Source organism: Zootoca vivipara, chromosome 13 (genome assembly GCF_963506605.1).
Source record: "Zootoca vivipara chromosome 13, rZooViv1.1, whole genome shotgun sequence".
Taxonomy (NCBI): domain Eukaryota; kingdom Metazoa; phylum Chordata; class Lepidosauria; order Squamata; family Lacertidae; genus Zootoca; species Zootoca vivipara.
In genome coordinates, this window is record NC_083288.1 from 19,761,877 (window position 1) to 19,781,428 (window position 19,552).

Sequence of the window (19,552 nt, forward strand, 5' to 3'; positions counted from 1 at the left end):
CTGCTTTACAGTCGTACCTTGGTTGTCAATCTTAATCCGTTCCGGGAGTCTGTGCGACTCCCGGAACCGTTTGGAAACCAAGGCACAGCTTGTGATTGGCTGCCGGAGCTTCCTGCAGTCAATTGGAAGCCAAGGAGAACGTTCGGCTTGCAAAAAACATTCAAAAACCGGAACACTCACTTCCAGGTTTTCCGCAGCCAAAACGTTCACCAACTAAGCAGTTCGACAACCAAGGTACGGCTATATATTTCAAAGGAAAAAATTTCAAAGCGGTTTACAACACATTAAAACACCCAATAAAAACTATCCAGGATTAAAAATAATAATAATTCAAGCTTCAGATCCTTCTAAGTGACTTTTGCTTTCCCCAGTCACCAACCTGGCATCCAGAGATCTCCCCTGGTCGCAACTGGACCTGTGCAAGTCGCAAAACGCCCCTGGCGCCCAGCTAATTTCGAACACTGGTGACAACCCACCCACCCCCCATTTCCCCAAGCTTAGAAGTTTCCTCGTCAGTTGCTCTGGGCTTTGGGGGGGGGTGTCTCTGAGCACCACTGAATCCCAGAGCAAAATTGGCCGGCCGCTGTTAACATGAATTTTGGAAGGCCACCAAGACTTGCCAAAACATGAAGACCACTATGAAAAAGCAGGCATGCCAAAACGGTTTTAACCATCAACACACTCTTCCTTAATCGGGCAACGAAGGTAAGGGAGGGCTTCCACACAAGGATACAAATGGGATGAGGCGTTGCCAGCTTGTTGTTTGGAGTAATCCCAGCCCCGCTACACATTGAGGTCCTTTTTGCACACCTACCCTGTTTCTCATATTTTAAGACATACCCATAAAATAAGCCATAGCAGGATTTTTAAGCATTCAAGGAATATAAGCCATAACCCGAAAATAAGACATAGTGATAGGTGCAGCAGCAATGCCGGCCGCGGCAGGAGGAGGAGGAGGAAAAAAATAAGACACCCCCTGAAAATAAGCCATAGTGTTGTTGTTTTTGAGGAAAAATAAATATAAGACGGTGTCTTATTTTGGGAGAAACACGGTAGTACAGCAAATCTGCACACGCCAAATCTATTTCTGCAAATGGACTTTAGTCTGTAGGTTTGGGAAGCCTGAGTTTCATTTACAGTCATACCTCGGTTTAAGCACGCCTCAGTTTGAGTATTTTCAGTTTAAGTACTTTGCGGACCCGTCTGGAATGGATCAATCCACTTTCCATTACTTTCAATGGGAACGTTCGCTTCAGGTTAAGTACGCTTCAGGTTAAGTACGGACTTCCGGAACCAATTACACTCATACTTCGGGTTAAGTACGCTTCAGTTTAAGTACTCCACGGACCGTCTGGAACGGATTAATCCACTTTCCATTACTTTCAATGGGGAAGTTTGCTTCAGGTTAAGTACAGACTTCCGGAACCAATTGTGTTTGTAAACAGAGGTATCACTGTATAACTTTGTGGCCAGCCAGGTTGACACGACAACACATGCACACAGTTACTTTGCTACTTACTTAAAGTGAATCTGCGACAAGACCCTCCCTCCCATTCTTGTTTCTGCCACCACTGTGTGTTATTGCAGATCCACTGTGCCCACCCTCAATGTGCCGTAAATGCAGCTAATTCACTTCGTTCCTGATCATGTCACGGCTCTCGAGTGTCAGCTGCAATAAAACAAATGACCCATTTCCTGAAAGAGCAAAAGGGCTCTTGGGGTACCCTCCTCCTCACCTCCATTTTAAAAAACAAACTTGAGCTTTGCCTGCTGTGGTTGCCTTCGTTCTTCCGAGTCACTGGACTTTTATGAATTAAGTCGGAATTTCACAAGCGCCCGGTGGAAATCCACAGGACCCGGTGTTGACAGAAGCCGGGCAAGGAGATCTGGGGGTGTGGGGGGTGGGACACATCGCACAGGCCATGAAACGAGAAGGGATGGGTGGGTGCAACAGCGTGGTTGGGAAGCAAAACCAGAGGAGGAGTGGACCGAGGGTCTGCACCTCCTAGTAGGAAACAATGCAGAGCGGTGGAATGGCACATTTTGCATGCTGATTGAAAATGGCCAGTCCAAGCTGCGGTCCCAGGGCTGAAATGAATACTGGTGGTGTGATAGCTGATCCCAAAATGCTATGCTACAAGGTGACAATAATTCACAGTCCAGTCACCCAGGGTGTTCACTCTTCTGGGCAAGATCTACCACTCAAGCCACCCCAGAGCAGGTGGGATGCTTTCTCCCCACCACCACCACATTTCCGTGAGATGCGGAAAACCATGCGCAGTCAGCTGCAAGGCTAAAATAATGAGTGGTGAACATTCCTGGCTGCTGGAGATTTGGCTTTAGCCATTTGCAACACGCTACACAAACTGAGACATTTGTAGCGTCATACGTGTGTGGGTGGTTGTTGCTTGTTTGTAGCATGGCGTCCGTGCGACGTTCCTCAAGGAAGCCCACCTGTTTGGCAAGCTTCCTTGCCTTTTTCGAGCACCAAAATTGCAATGGACCGTTGCTGAGGAAATGGAGGTTCTTTCCCCTCTACAGTCATACCTTGGTTGTCGAACGCCATGGTACTCAGTCGTTTTGGCTCCCGAATGCCACAAACCCGGGAGTGAGTGTTCCGGTTTGCGAACGTTCTTTGGAAGCCGAACATCCGACAGGGCTTCCGATTGGCTGCAGGAGCTTCCTGCAAGCCAATCGGAAGCCGTGCTTTAGTTTCCGAACATTTTGGAAGTCGACCGGACTTCCGGAACGGATCCCGTTCTACATCCAAGTTACGACTGTATAATGAGGCTGTTGCTATCAAGAAGCGCTCCCTGGAAGAGAGTTGAGCAACCATCGCAGGAATCTACTGGCTAGCGTCTTTTGTCGGCAGTTGAGGATGAGTGGCCCACCCCTAGCACACACACCCATGCCTCCTGGAGTGCTCATCCCTACAAGAGACCATCGAAAAAGACTCGTCTTGAGGGAAATTGAGACGAGGTCCCTTGCCAGCTTCGCCACAGACAGTCAGCTGAGGCCAACGCCCAAGGTAATGTCTGAAGATTTGAGAAGCTGCCATGGTGTTTCTCTGCACTTTCTTTCGAGATGAGTCAGTTTCAGCTCCCATGAGTCACCCCTCCAAGGAAGGCTTCATCCAGACTTTAAAAACCAACAGGGCCCCATCCCCGCTCTCATGTCTGGGAATGATGGGATCCTCCAGCTCCCATCATTCCCAGACATCATAGACAAAGATTACTGGACATGTCCGACATCTACAGGCCACAGGTATCCCACCTAGGCACTAGTGGTTGTTTTTAAAAGTTCCTAGAGCAAAATATACTTCAAGGAGACTTAGTTTGGTCAAAATCAATTACCGTCGTACCTTGGAGGTCGAACAGTATCCGTTCCGGAAGTCCGTTTGACTTCCAAAACGTTTGGAAACCAAAGCATGGCTTCTGATTGGCTGCAGGAAGCTCCTGAAGCCAATCAGAAGCCGTGGAAGCCCCGTCGGATGTTCGGGTTCCAAAGAACACTCGCAAACCGGAACAGTCACTTCCGGGTTTGCAGCGTTCAGGAGCCAAAACGTCCGAGCACCAGGGCTTTCGGGATCCAAGGTACAACTCTATAAACATCCAGAGTTAATGCTAAATACATTACATCTGGTAAATGAGAGCCACCGTAACTGCTAGAGGGCCATGGCAATTTGTGCCCAGGGCTCTTTGGATTCATCCACCCACGTACTACCTGAAACCAAAGGGGTGCACTGGTTGACAGATGTGAAATATATTGGCATTATCTTCAGCTTTCCTACCCCACTACAATGGTCCATTTAGGAAGTTTGAAATACGAGCTCCTATTTTCAGCTTTCTTGGGAAGTAGAGTAGAGGATCTCTCCCTTGTGTGTTGCTGACTGCTCTACAAGAAGGTGAAACTGAATATGAACTACTGCTCAGATCGACAAAAAGCTGATTTTTTAAAATTAGCGAATGCAGTTTCTGTAAGGAAAGAAAAAAACCACCAGAACAGTGGCTTTAATTGCTTTCGCAACTACAGTGGTCCCTCTACTTATGAATTTAATGCATTCCGAACGCACATTTGTAAGTCAAAAAAATTTGTAAGTTGAATCCCATAGGAATGCATTGGGAGAAAAAATTCGTAAGTCGAAGCAACCCTATCTAAAAATTCGCAAGTAGAAAAAATCCTATCTAAACCGCATCCAAGATGGCGGACGGAGCTCCGTTCGTAAGTAGTTATTCGTAAGTAGAGGTACCACTGTACGTATTTCTTTCAGACTTGTTTTTTAAAACCAACGTAGTGAGCTGTTTCATGGACCCTTGTATATATTGCTGCTAGTCCTTACCTTGGCAAAACCTGGGGGTTTGTTATTACTTATCGTCGAAACAAATAAATGTATTCATCTATGTTACCTTCGAATCGAGATTTTGGGATTACCCCGCAAAGGCTAACATGTGATATGAGCCCGTTTTAGACTGACGATCTGGAGAGGCTCGAGGGCTGAAAACCGAACCTTCCAGTCCCACATCCAAAACTGCATCTGCTGGGCTACATTATAAGACAGCAACAGTCAAGCTATCTGCCAACCTAAACCTAAACCTATTAATTGCAATAATAATGGGAAAAGAAAAATCCACGTTTGATTGTTCACCATATTCCGGATCAGGACGTAATCCTGCCCTTCTGGGAAGCAGTTAGTTGTGACTGGCCAGCTAAGACTCTGGTGTGGTATGTTTGGGTGGGCGCATTGAACATCGATTGACTTATCCATTTGTGACGCTTCAAGTATTTCCCAACTGTAAGCAGTTGCTCTGCTCACCAATTGACACAGCTTCTCGCGAAGTTCTAGTTTGCTGTCTGGGCTCTATGGATAAAATTCAATACCCAAACACTTTCCAGGTCATGTCCAAGGTCTTTTATATTAACATATAAAAGGCCTGAAAAACTTGGGAACTAGACTGCCCCAAATACCACCTGCACCTGCAAGATCACTTAGAACGGGGAAATTTTTACTCCCGACATCACACCCTACTGAGTATCACAGGGCAGCGAGCTGAAAATGGGCGTTTTCTCCTATTGCCCCTGTATTTTGGAATGCCCTTCCCTCTCTGCCGTACGTGAACCAGCAACCACAAGTTGCTTTCGACGTCTTCACTTTCCCTGACCCATCAGACTGGACACTATTTTATGTGTTCGTGGCCCATGACTTCCTGTTTTTTTATTTGATTTTATATGCTCTTTTATAGTGCAGTTTTATTGGTTTGGGGCTACATTTTTGTTTTAACAGTATCATTTTTTTAACTGTATACTGCTTAGAGGTTTAAAAAACATTAACTTGTTTTTAAAAGTTATATCAGGCATCCCCAAACTTCGGCCCTCCAGATGTTTTGGACTCCAATTCCCATCATCCCTGACCACTGGTCCTCTTATCAAGGGATCATGGGAGTTGTAGGCCAAAACATCTGGAGGGCCGCAGTTTGGGGATGCCTGTGTTATATAATACGTTGTATATATATATATATTGGAAGAAAAACGTGCAGTTGTTTGTATTTAGGCCATGGTATAATTATAAACCACACATCCTTTCCCTCTTGATATGTTTTATTATTACTTGATACATTACATAGCTGTCTTCTTTACCGATTGTGACAACTTACTCTTTTCTCTCTCTTTGCAAACAAATTGCTCTTTTCTGTTTTCCTGTAACCTGTTTATGCATTTAATTACTTTTTTAAAAATATGCTATGCAACCCAGAAACCTTATTCACCTGTGCTGAATGAACGTGGCTTTGAATCCAAGTAATATATCTTAATTGATCTGAAAAATCTGGTTGGGAGTTGTGTTCCTTTGGCCTCTAAGTATTCTCAACTTGTTAGATAGTGGAAAACTACCCAGAAAGAGTAAACCCAGGGGGGAACTTCACTTCTACGGTTCTCGGATTTTGCAGCTCTGTGTACATAAACTTGCACAGACTGTGTCCAAAGCTCTACATTAGCGATCTCAAACTTTGTCCAGGGCTAGCCTTCCTAAGTCAATAACGTATGCTCTCCGCTCATATCATTTATTGACAATAGTGCAGTAATCTCCGTCTGTCTCAAGTCACAGCAGGCACTATGGAAAAATGATCTTAAGGCTCTGAGCTCCGGTATACCCTGTGAATGTGAGCTTAAACTGTAATGCAAAAGGCTTTGCAAATCTGTTTCGATGTCATATGACAAGACTTAACACCTGCACATGTATTTCTCCTGGCGACTGGCAATTCTTTACAATTTTTCGAAATCATTTTGAGTTTAGAATGGTTAACTGAAGTCATTAATTTCTACTTATTGTGGTCAGGGCAAGAAGCGCACTGTGTGTGTACAACTCACTGAATGCTAGCCTTCCGTAAAGGTAAAGGACCCCTGAACAGTTAAGTCCAGTCAAAGGCGACTATGGGGTTGCAGCACTCATCTCGTTTTCAGGCCGAGGGAGCCTGATCATGTGGTTAAATGTGTTTTTTTTTTATTTAAAAAATTTCGACTGAGTTTTAGCACACATGAAAAACTTAAAACAAATCCTTATTTCCTGATGAACAGCCTTTGGAGTAGAATATAACTTACATAGAAAACCATCTGTAGAAAGGTTTTTCCTCCAAAAGCTTTTTATTTTAAAAAATCTGATTTAAATTTGAAAAAAACTTATATATTTTTTTAAAAAATATATAAAAAATCATTGATTTTTATCAACCCTGCTTGGTACACTGCGCACCTTTGGGTCACTAGCCCTGGTACTAACAGGAATAGCTCTCATTTTTCCACCCTCTCTTTTCCTTGCCCCCTCCCCATTTTGGTATTCAAGTGTTCAAAATTAACCACAAACCAGGTGCATTTTGCATCTGGCTTTGGACCATTTGTGACCAAGTAAAGATGCCTGGGCGCCAGGATCATTGGATCTGGAGTGTTTTCACACACTAATACCCCATCCGATAGTTTTCGATCAGTTATGTTTTATCCACACTGTCAGGGGGACTCCCTGCAGGGAGCTTCACCCCATCATCCTGACCAGCACTTTGCTCAGCGAGAGCGGCAGCAGCGGGTCAGGCGGGGGGAATGAGGAGGGAAGCGGAATGGAGGGAAGGCTCAGCAATGTATCAGAGCCCCGGCACTGCCCAAGCCAACTAGTGGAGGAGGGAGCACAGCCGCTTCCGGCGCCCGAATTGAGGCAAGCGCCCAAACGTAGGGTGGGAGGGCGGCGTTTTGGGGTGCCCAAGCTATTATGCTGGTCCCGAAGCAGACGGGCACCATTGCCGGATTCTGCGAGTGACTAGGAGGTCATGTTTTCTGCTATCTCTGCACTGTAAATGGTATGCACAATAAAAACCCTTAAGGACAGAACGGACAGAACACACAATCAGAATTGGCCCCTAGCTTATATATCTGAGTTTCTAATACCGCTCTCACATGTTCGTCTGAATTAATTTCTTTCCCTCCCCACACCCCACATCTCTCTTTCCTCCTTTCCTTTTTAATGTTAATAGACCAATTCTACAGAGCCTAGGGCTTGCCGATCAGAAGGTCGGCAGTTCAAATCCCCAAAACAGGGTGAGTACCCGTTGTTCGGTCCCTGCTCCTGACCAACCTAGCAGTTTGAAAGCACGAAGTGCAAGTAGATAAATATGTACCACTCGGGCAGGAAGGTCAACGGTGTTTCCGTGTGCTGCTCTGGTTCGCCAGAAGTGGCTTAGTCATGCTGACCACATGACCCGGAAGCTGTACGCTGGCTCCCTCGGCCAGTAAAGCGAGATGAGCGCCGCAACCCCAGTCATCCACGACTGGACCTAATGGTCAGGGGTCCCTTTACCTTTACTATGTACATATATGTTATAATGGATCAAAAGAATATATGTGAACAAAAAGCTTAACCTGTGAGATTCAACACACTCCTTAGACATAAAACTATGTACAACTCAACTATGCTGGAAATATTTTACCAGTAAACCTCACGTACCACCACTCAGTGGAAAATAGAGATGTTTGAAAGATCTGCCTTTTGTTACCCGTATATTCCGGCGTATAAGACGACTGGGCGTATAAGACGACCCCCAACTTTTCCAGTCAAAATACAGAGTTTGGGATATAGTCGCCGTATAAGAAATACGACCCGGCGTATAAGATGACCCCCGACTTTTGAGACGATTTTCCTGGGTTAAAAAGTAGTCTTATACGCAGGTAAAGGTGAAGGGACCCCTGACCATTAGGTCCAGCGGTGACCGACTCTGGGGTTGCGCGCTCATCTCGCATTATTGGCCGAGGGAGCCGGCGTACAGATTCCAGGTCATGTGGCCAGCATGACAAAGCCGCTTCTGGCGAACCAGAGCAGCACACGGAAACGCCGTTTACCTTCCCGCTGTAGCGGTCTCTATTTATCTACTTGCACTTTGACATGCTTTTCAAACTGCTAGGTTGGCAGGAGCTGGGACCGAGCAACGGGAGCTCACCCCGTCGCAGGGATTCAAACCGCCGACCTTCTGATCAGCAAGCCCTACGCTCTGTGGTTTAACCCACAGCGCCATCTGGGTCGAAGGAATATACAGTAATTCACTTACTAAAGCCACAACCCTAAGAACCACTGTTCTTCTACAGCCATCTTTTAACCATTGAGCTACTCTAGCTCTGTAACTGTCCAGCTCTCTAGATCAGTGTTTCTCAACCTTTTTTGGGCCACGGCACACTTGTTCCGTGAAAAAAATCACGAGGCACACCACCATTAAAAAAGTTAAAAAATTTAACTCTGTACCGCCCTATATTATAATTATGACTGTAAGAAACACTTGCCAAATATTGCTTTCCGGCGGGTCAGTGCTGTGTATTGGCGGCCTCCAGGCTCGTTTGCACCGAGCTTTGGGAAAGAGGAGGAGAAATATTGCTTTCCGGCGGGTCAGTGTTTAATATTGGCGGCCGCCAGGCACGTGACAATGCAAATCGCCCTTCTCGTCGCCGCACGTCGCGGCACACCAGCCAGTGTCTCACGGCACACTAGTGTGCCGCGGAACAGTGGTTGAGAAACGCTGCTCTAGATTCTTACTCTTGTTTGTGTTCTCGTAATTCTCCTTAGAGGTAAGTCAGAATTATTTCTATTTTGCTGATGGGGATCTCAGAATGGGAAATAGTGACTCGCCCGAGACTAGGCAAATAGCAAGAATCTGACTCTCAATATTCCTCAAGGCAATTCTGTATCTTATTGGCTTCCAACCAATCTTGTACAGGTTCGTGTCAACTTTCCCCCCCAGCCCAAAGTTAGTGAATTTGCACAAGCTCAGTTAGTCTTCTGGAAGGTTCAACGCAAGGCTGGATCATGACAAAACATGTTTTTGATTCAACCCTCTTTCCTAAGATTATCAGGAGGCAATATTGTCATACATACGTATTCTGCATTAGTTGGGAAGTAGGATCAGCAAAAGCCGCAGAAAAAGAAATGAGTCTATTCAGACCTAGACAAACTATTTGTCTTGAATTCATCCTTCATCCCAGAGAGAAAACATGCCTAAATTCCAATGAAATAAATGAGACCAGGGCTTAAATCCCAGAGATTTAATGGTGACATGTCTTGCATACCCACCATGCATTTAAAGAACTTTGTTTTGCTCCAAAGAATCCTGTAGCTCATTAAGGATTGAGAACTGTAGTTCTGTGAGGGGTTATACTACGGTTCCCGGGATTCTTTGAAGGAAAGCAATGTGCTTTAAAAGTGCTTTACACATACAGTCGTACCTTGGTTGCCAAACACTTTGCAACTCAAACATTTCACAAACCTGGAAGTGAGTGTTCCGGTTTGCGAATGTTTTTTGAAGCCAAATGTCTGATGCGGCTTCCGATTGGCTGAAGGAAGCTCCTGCAGCCAATCGGAAGCAGTGCCTTGGTTTTCAAACATTTTCAGAAGTCGAACGGACTTCCGGAATGGATTACGTTCGAGAACCAAGGTATGACTGTACTGTTATATACAAAGCCTGTGTACATCTAACGTCTTACTAGCTGCTGAAGCATAAACTGATTTAAACCCAATCTTAAATCTGAATCTTCTTAGTTGGATTGTTCCATTAATCAAGCGTCCAGCAGATGTTTTTAAACACCTTTGACTCATAGCTGTCAAGTTCTCCCTTTTTTTAAGGGAAATTCCCTCATGCTGAATAGGCTTCCTCGCGAGAAAAGGGAAAACTTGACAGCTATGCTTTGACTACAGACTTCAAAAAACTGATATTAAAGATGTTCTTAAGCGCTCAGCTGAAAGGTTAGTGGAGCTCCTTTGCATCACTTGGGATAGAATCCTAACTTTTCTCTCTTGCTCTAATACACCAAAGAATGCAGCATTAGAGAGCACCGAAATGTAGTGTTCGAAGGGATCCCAAGGGTCATCTAGTCCAACCTCCTGCAATGCAGGAATCTCAATGAAAGCATCCATGCAGATGGCTATCCAACCACTGCTTAAAAACCTCCAAGGAAGGCGAGTCCACCACTTTCTGAGGGAGTCCATTCCACTGTGGAACAGCTCTTGCTGACAGAAAGTTCTTCCTGATGTTTAGTCAGAATCTCTCTTTTTTTTGTAACTTGAATCCACTGATTCAGATCCTACCCTCTACAGCAGAAAACAGCCCTTTAGATATTTGAAGATGGCTATCCTATCTCCTCTCAGCCTCCTCTTTACCAGGCTAAACACACCCAGTTCCCTCAACCGTTCCCCACAAGGCTTGGTTTCCATACGTTTTACGATTGCAAGAATTTCTGAAACCTGAAGCCATTGACATTTCCCACCAGAACTCCATAAAATAGGACCACCACCACTATAAGGGCCTTATATCTATGAGTCAGAGCACTGGTCCATGATGGTCTAAAATGACTGGCACATCTCTCCAAGGTTTCAGGTGGGGGACGTTCTCTCAGCAACACCAAGAGATGCTGGAATTGAAGCTGAGAACACATGAATGATCTTGGGTGCCAAACAAGTTGCCCACCTTTTCCTAGCAGATCCACAGCCTTCCAAACAAAACTCAAGTATGAAGACAAGCAATAAGAAAAAGGAACAGTGAGGTTCAGATAAATCATCCCATAGAATGGCAAAACACCACCAGATGAATCGTAGAATTGTAGAGTTGAAAGGGACTCTGTGGGTCATCTAGTTCAGTGTTCCTCAACCTTGGGCCTCCAGCTGTTTTGGGACTACAACTCCCATCATCCCCAGCCACTGTATTTGTAAACCTGCACACTTCCTTGGAGGCAAGCCCCACTAGTGGGGCTTACTCCCAGGTAAGTGTGCATAGGAATTAAGACTTAAAAAATCTTTTGTGGTGTCACCAAGGGAAACACATTCAACTCATAAAGTCAGCATGTATCCGCTGAGCAGGCTAGTTATTAGCTACCAATAAATAGAACCTCCTAGAAGGGATCTTGGAGTTAATTCTCTCTCTTAGGTGCTTGGAATTTTTAAATGCTAAATTTGTCTTATTTTTTCAAGAATCTCTTCCATTTTTCCAAACTTTCCCAACTGTTTGCTACCACAATTCTGAAAAGCACCCGTTTTCCTGGGTATTTTGGGAAGTTTGGGGGAAATGAATACATAAAAAGGGGGTGTGTGGGAAGAATGGGAGGCATTTATCATTTGAGGTCTGTTTCCCTGCAAATTCAAAACAAGTATTACTTGTGAATTCTCCTAAAACTTCTTATTTTTCCTTTATGTAAAATGTGAACACCTTTCTAACCAGTGAAAAACTGCCCCCTTCGTTCCCTCTCCAGCTGAAACTGATAAGAACTAAATAGGTGCTTAGAATTCTACTAAGGCTGCACTTTCCCCGAGACTTAGCCCACCTGAACATATTGGGGCTTACTTCTGAGTAAAACGCATAGGTTTGGACTGCCTCTCTAACTTAGAACATTTCAACCAGGAAGATCCAATTAATTCACATTGCTCAAAAGGTACCAGGTCCAAGCTGAAGACAAGACATACTTTTCTTGATCCGTGGGATCTCTCACATGTGAATGCAGAAAAAGTCTGCAGCATGGGATCAATAGAAGTGATCCAGCAATGAAGCGAGACATAAAACTCTCCATGTCACATGTTGGCTCACGAGCCACTTAGGGGTAACTGCTTCACACCAACCTTTTCCCATTTTTATTGCCTCTAATGATACAGCGGGCTACTTTTGGGGCACATCTTTAACTCTAGGAACAGTTCCCTGGATTGGAAACCAGTCAATACGGCAAGAGAGATTTTAAGTCTACACATCATTTCTGCCTTTCCTGTTCCAAATACCCGTTGCATTTTATGAGTTTACTTTTATACCCCTAACAGTTCACTAGGAAAGACACTGTTGCCTGTAACCAAACAAAAAATAAAAAATGAAGCAATACCAAACAGGTAAATCTACCAAAATAGGTATGCAAAAAGCAAAGCAGAACCATTTTGAAATAGTAGTACATTTAAGCTTGTTAAAGTGAAAGCTTTTAGCATGATTCCATCTTTCTTTCCTCTCGATGCAAAACAAGTGTAAAGTTAACCCTTTTGCTGGGAACTGAACAGTAACAAATTAAAGTAAAAAATTTTTGTAGATTCCCCCACAAACCTCACCCTGGGAATAAGCTCCATTAAACTCAATGTGACTTCCTTCTGACTAGGCATGCATACAATTGCCCTGTTAGTTCCTTGTTTGTTGTAAGGATAAAAAGCTCACAGACACATGATCTTCAGCTAAATTTGTAGAAAACTACACTTCTACTACAGGGTCTAAGCTTTCACACATTCTGTTAAAGAGAGCTTAATTTAAGACACTGCACATGTATTGACGAGATGCCTTAAGCAAGTTTTCTCATAATTCTACAGAAGTTAACACCAAACAACAACAAAAATCCTAATAATTAATATTATTACTTTTGCGAATATCAAAGCTTAGCTATACCTGTTGAAAAACTGCTTTCAAACCATCATGTGCAACATGTCCCTATTAGTTAGAATTCTGACTACAGAGGTATAATCACTGTTTCCTTAGTTACTAAATTTCATTCTCTCTATGCTAGTCACTTCCAGTCTTTCATATTTGGAATGCCTGCTTGATGGATTCACTTAATTTTCCCTCCTCTCGTTCTTACCCATTCACATTTGTCCTGGTCCCCACCCCCACCCCACCCCACAATTCTATCCACTTCAATCTTTTCAGTCTGAGACAACCCCACCCCTAACCTCTAAACATTTCTTAACATTCTTGAGTCCTTAAAACATCTTGGAGGTTGTTTTAATTAACCCTTTCCACCACCAAAGGAATTTGCTGACTTTCAAGGAATAAAATTGCAAAAAAAATCCCCCATGTCCTTTTTTCAATAAAGTTATAACTGAAAACACACATGCCAAACACACAAAGTCTTTTAAAATATATATAAATCTACACTCACGTTGCAACGTACTTTCTTGTAAGTAAATTCCCTTCCAATCAATGCAACTTTTAACAAGAATGTCAAGATGAAGTAGACATATTGAAGTCCCCAAAAGACCCAACAACACTTCCCCTTTAAGTAAGTGCTTTACTTGTATGTAGTTCAGTTTTTCTAAGTAGGAAATTGCAAATTTACTTATCCATCTGTGCATCTCATTTATTAAGGAAATATTAACAGTGCTTGGTATCTCAACCTCTGTTTGTTGAGCTCCATTTTGTTTTAATATAACATCCTGCAACAACCAATCCATAAAAAACTAGCTGAAATCATTCACAATTGTGGTGGAGATAAGCCCTTTTAGATATATCCAGGACCAACCATTTTTACAGAGGCCAGTAGGACATCCTGCATGTGCTTTAATTTAAGATAGCCAGATGGCAGAGTTTATAAATGGTAGGCATGCCATGTCAATGGCAGTGTAGATTATAATCATTCCTTTCAAATCTGAGTATTTTGGGGCAACTTCTAGTAAATGAGGCTCAATATATAAGTCAAGCTTTATTTCTTTTTAACTGTGGTTGTACTTTATTTTTAATAAAAAAACCTGAAAGGATACAGATCAGCAATCCTCTGTTTGACTAGAATTTTCTTCCACTTAAAAGGTGACATTTTTTTTACAGATTTGGAGAGAAGGAATAGAAACATCGGCACCCGGCACCCCCACCCCACCCCACCCCACCCCACCCACCTACCTCTCCCCCCCCTTTCTTCCTAATGTCTTAATAGTCAAGTTCAATGTGTAAAAACGATGCATGGGAAAGAATGTAAGACATTGTACTACCTTTGTAAACCAAGAAAATCCTTAATAAAAATTATTTTAAAAAAAAAAGATTTGGAGAGAAGGGGGGAAACAACTCACAGTTATTGAGAGTATGCTCATCATATTTAATTAACTAGTTGGGTATCATCCCAAACAAGAAAATCAAGTCTTGATACAAGTGAAACCCTGTAAAAATTCAAGCCAGCAGAGTATACATTTTTATCAATGGAAAAGTGATCTTGTATGAAATACAGGCTCTCCTTTCTTGTCCTTAATACCTTGCCCAAAAGATTCAACATTTTTACTCTCACTTCTATGGGAAAGAAATGCAAAATAAATCCCTGTTGGGAAACTATTAAAGTCACTTTATCACAAATCCTGAGCACAAGGTTAAAAATGTATTTTAAGTGAACCTACAAATAAAATCCTGGCATGCAACAGATGACGTCAGACCAACTCTTCTAAGGAAGACTTTGAAAACTCCAACATGGCCACTGACTGACCATTAAGAAGGCAGATGTTTAGATGCATGGAGGTGAAAATATACCCCAGTGATAAGTAGTATGGGTTCTGTTTGATTTCTCTCCTTCAAGTCTACTACTAACAGGTTTAATTTTTCCTCCTACTTACACCCTATAACCACAATGTGCTTTGAATTACAAAATCTTTCAAGTGATTAATTTGTCTCATGGTAGATTTCTTAGCATTACTTAGCAAGACTTAAGAGAATCAGCAACTCCTCAAAATCATCAAATTTCTACACAACTGATAGGCAAGAATAATCAAGTTCCTTGTCTCTCCCTCCAACACCCAATCCCAGCTCCCAAATGTTTATTTTGCTTTGTTTCATTCTAGAATTGCCTGCCCAAAAATTCTTTCTCCCAATTGCCATTTTGAAAACACAGCTACACTGTGTACCATGCCACAAAGACAGTTACAAGCACTATTGATCACCCATTACACAAGGCTCATGCCTGTTGCTACAATAAAATAAATTATCTAATGGATTTCGGGAGCCTTCCAATCCAGAGGCAGCTGCAGGAAGTCATTCATAAAAAAGAAATGTTATCCTCCATCAGCACATTCTGCTACAAAGTTTGAAAGTCCAAGACATCCACACTCCCCAAAAGGAGAAAGAGAACTTGTGATGTGAATCACAAAACAGAATATATTGAACCATATAGTAACAAACACTCACATTTCATCCCACCCCCTTTATTTTTTAAACAACTGCCTGGAAAACTCAAACTCACACTGAATTCTGGTGGAATGGCACATTATGATGTTTGTGTCTCCTAGATTTCACAGGAATGAAGAGTAATTGTAACTTTTCTCTACACCACGTGATTTTTGCTTCACCATGCCTATCCAAAACTGCCATTTTTAATCCAGGCAAACAAACTACTGTACAAGCAGCAAGTACACATATTGAATATGTTAATACCACATTAAAGCATGGTGAGACAACTACATCTCCACCAAGGTGTACAATTTGAGAATTATTCACAGGGGCAGCAAATGGAGAGGAAAAAACCAATACATTATTTTCATTTCAAGAACCTGGACCAGCTTGATTAATTTTAGAAGGGAAAATAAAACAAAGCATTAAAAAGATTGCATTGCAGAGGAAAGTCTGTTCAAGTAGGTATTTATTTACAGTAAACGGCGCTGAACTTTACAGAAGAACACATCTGCCTCCCAATTTCCAAATTCCCTCTGAATATACAGAATTCTGATTTTATCTCTTTTCCCTCTGGTACTTTAAGGGGGCAATCCTATGGGCAAGATCCACCAGGATGAGCTGCTTAGGATACAGAAGACCATCTGCTCAGCCAAGCTCAAGGCTGGGCCCAACCCTGGCTCAGCTGAAGATACATCAGAGTAAATTGCTCAGTCTGGGTTATCTAGATGAGTTGAGGCTTGTGTAAGTCTCCCCCAAAGGGGCGTGGTGGGGGTGGGACCAGGGATGGGGGCTTAGGCAGGATCCTAAACCCATTTGGCTCAGCCACGTGATCCGGCAATACAGTGTAAAAGCACTATTTTAAAAGTTTTTCCCTTTTTCAGGATTAAGCAGAGGGGCAGCCCCGCTGCTAAACAGGGTTTGGATTTGGTGTAACTTTATGACCGTTTAATTTACAACAATTTGCAGCAGATTCTTGCATAGGATTGCAAAAGTATCTATGTATTTGGATTAGAGGTGGGGGGGGGATGGATCAAATTAGCCACCAGAGTTTTGTTTTCTGCTTCTCTTCAAAATTGAAAATGCGGAGATTGAAAATGCTAATACACCTCGATTTGTCTGCACAACTCTGGGGAATTTTAAAAACATGGTTTTCTTCTTTTCCTTTAAGCAAACATGCAATTTTCTCAACATGGAAAATTTTTAAAGAAATTAAACAACTGGATTACCTTTGCTTTTTAGGTACTGAGTGTTCAATCTCAAGTTGTTTTCCATGCAGCTCCACTTTGCCTAAAAACACAAGTGTCTTTTTTTAAAAAAAACATGTACATAAAGAAACCTGGACACCACTCTCGCGTACAACTCAACTTCTGCTCCCATTCCTCATATTTTAATTCAATTTTATTGGGGAATTCAGATTGCCTTCACCAGAAATCCCACTGCCTCGGGAGGTGTGTTTTCCTCTGGATAAAACAAAAAACTGGATTTCAAGTTGAGGGGACTAAACAATGGAAGAAGCCAATACGTAATGGAGGTTCCCCCATGGCCCTACTTTTTGCACATTCAATTCATTCCTCCTTTACATGCTGGAAGATCTGTTTAATCACTGGAAAGGCAAATTTAAGATTTGCAAGGCCTCTTGCGTCGATTTATTCCACCTCAACTTGTTCGGCTGTAGAAGCACTCATGCTTCATCTTTTTTAAAATATATATATATAAGAAAATCCATGAAAACTGTATTCAGCTGGGAAGAAAGAACATGAATCTAGGAAAGGATGGGGAAACTAAATTCTGATGTGTTCCTTTCAAGTAAGGGGGCAAAAGACGTTTGTTCTCAGCAAAAGTCAACATCAGCTTTGCTTGCTAGTTCCTCTCTGCCTCTCTCTCCTCAATCTCTTAGCAGCATGGCGACCTTCGCGCTAATACACACATCACATGCCCCAGGAAAACCCAGTTTAAAATCAAAATGGCCAAAGTCCAACACCTCCCGTCTTCCCTCCCCACCTCCCACTTCCAGAGGAGCCCCTCTCCCATCCCACAAAGCACCCCACACTCTTTTAAAGTACAAAAATAGAGCATTTGATCCCATGGCAAAACCCAAATGGCCTTGCAAGACGAACCACCGAGGCCAGGGGGGAAAGGTTGATCATGGAACCTCGATTTAAGGGAAAGGGCCTTAATATTTTGATTTGATCCCCCCCCTTTCATCTCCAGAGAGAGCAGGGCTGATTTGCGTGGGGAGGGGGGGGGGCGTCCAAAGACTTCCCGGGAGCGAAAGAGAAAACTGTCATTCTCGCCCCTTTTTGTGTGCGCGTTTTCACGTTGCAAGGGTGTTTGGCAATTTTTACCCTTTTTATATATTAAAAGGTGAATGCTAAAAAAAACAACCACGACGACGATTTAAGGGGGGATCCACTATGTTAAGAGGGGGAAACATTCTAGGTGGAAGGGAGGAGGAATTCAAACCAATTTAAAAATTCTGCGAGCCCTCTAAATCCACTGGAAGCAGATGGAGGAATCCTAGGCCCTACAAGTTGTGTATTATGCTTGCTTTAAGAGAATGAAGACACACGCAGGACATATATATATATATCCTTGGTTCTCGACTCGGGGTCAGATAGACAGGGGGAAGGGGGGAGCAAAGCTGTGTGTGTCCCCCCCAACTACCCCAAGTTGCGGGTGGGAGGGTAGTGGGGGGAAATACGAAACGAAAGTGAACTTTCAATGATGACACCCCAGAGGTAGAAAAGAAACAGGGCGGAAGAAGCACGAGTACCGGAGAAGTGTGGCCGAACGCATCTTTGCAAAACCACATTGTGTGGATCCTGGAAAGCGAAGCGAAAAGAGGGTCGCCACAACTGGGAGCGCTAGGCAGTTACTGCTGCTGCTGCTGTTGTTGTTTTTTTAAAAAAAAATGTGTTTGGATCTATATTTTTTTAAAAAAAAATCTCAAAAAACCCCCACAAAAACAAAAAAACTAAACCCACTAAGGCTTGAGAAGGAGAGAGCGGGGGGATGGGGTGGGGAAGAGACAAGAGAGATCCATTGGCTTACCAGAAAAAGTTTCGATGGCTTTCATGGCCCATTGCTCATCTGGGCAGTCGACAAAGGCGTAGCCAGATTTCACCAAGAACTGGCCACTGAAGGAGATCTTGTGGTCGTTGAAGACTTTCTCCAGATCCGCCGGAGTCACGTTCTCGTTGAGGTTCCCAATATACAGCTTGTTCATGGCTGATGCGTTTTGCACAAAATGTGGGGTAGGTCCAAAAAGGGAGGGAGTCACGGGAGGTGGGAGGGAAAATATATTATCTCACACACCGGGGTGGGGAAAGGAGGGCGATGGTAGGTGGGTGGGTGTGAAACTTTCAACAGATTCTTTTTTTAAAAAAAAAATCCTACCTCTTTTTTTTTGTGGAAAAAAGTTTCTTATTCAATCTTGTAGGCCCAGTAAGTAGGAAAAGCCTGTTATTTTGGGTGTGGGGAGGAAAGGTGGGGGTGATCTAAGAGGAAAGAGGGGGGAAATGTTCCCTGTTTTACGGAATCAATGGGGCTGGTGGGGCTGGATGCAACTTGCTATGGCGGTCTTGGGGAAAATGGCTCTTTTTTCCCCCTTTTCCAGCGGCCCCCCAACTCCTTTTGAGTCGCAGCTCATGTGTCACACTCACACACACTCACACACCACATAGGACGTCTCTTAAGGCTGAAGGCAGCCTTTAGCGCCGCCCCTAAATAAAATCGACCTGGAAAAATGAGTGAAAATGTTTGCAAGAGGAAGCCACGTGGTGGAGCCCCAAAAAGGGACCACCCCTCCGAGGGGAGGGGCGCGCACGCACCGACAGACGCGCTCATGTGCAGAGGCGCGGCAGCTTTCCATTGCTCGCTCTCTTCTTTTACACCCCCCCCCAACTGCAAATACTATTTTATTTACATTTTGCCCATCTTCCCTTCCCTCCCCTCCCCTTAAAAAACAACAACCCGTTTTCTCCATTTCCTTGTAGAAGCAAAATCTGTGTAGGACCACCGACTCCTCTCTCGCCTCCTCCTCACCCCACCGCTTTTGCTGGAGGGCTGCGACAAGACCCAACCCCCATCGCGACCCCCCTCCTCGTCCCCCTCCCCCCTCTTCCCCCAGCCGGTTCTCTCACCCCTTCCCCCCCCCC

General features: G+C 43.6%; 1 protein-coding gene across 4 annotated transcripts in view; it reads right to left on the minus strand.

Annotated features, from left to right (window-relative positions):
- The window catches only part of IGF2BP1 (insulin like growth factor 2 mRNA binding protein 1), a 66,017-nt gene extending 47,396 nt beyond the window's left edge, over window positions 1-18,621 (minus strand). For all 4 annotated transcript variants that reach the window (XM_035135563.2, XM_060282143.1, XM_060282144.1 and 1 more), the window contains exons 1-2: window positions 18,447-18,621; window positions 16,622-16,682 (exon numbers count right to left, since the gene is read on the minus strand). In XM_035135563.2, coding sequence (XP_034991454.1) covers window positions 16,622-16,682; window positions 18,447-18,621 — 236 coding nt within the window. The remainder of the gene's footprint in view (window positions 1-16,621; window positions 16,683-18,446) is intronic.
- Window positions 18,622-19,552: the final 931 nt, after the last annotated feature.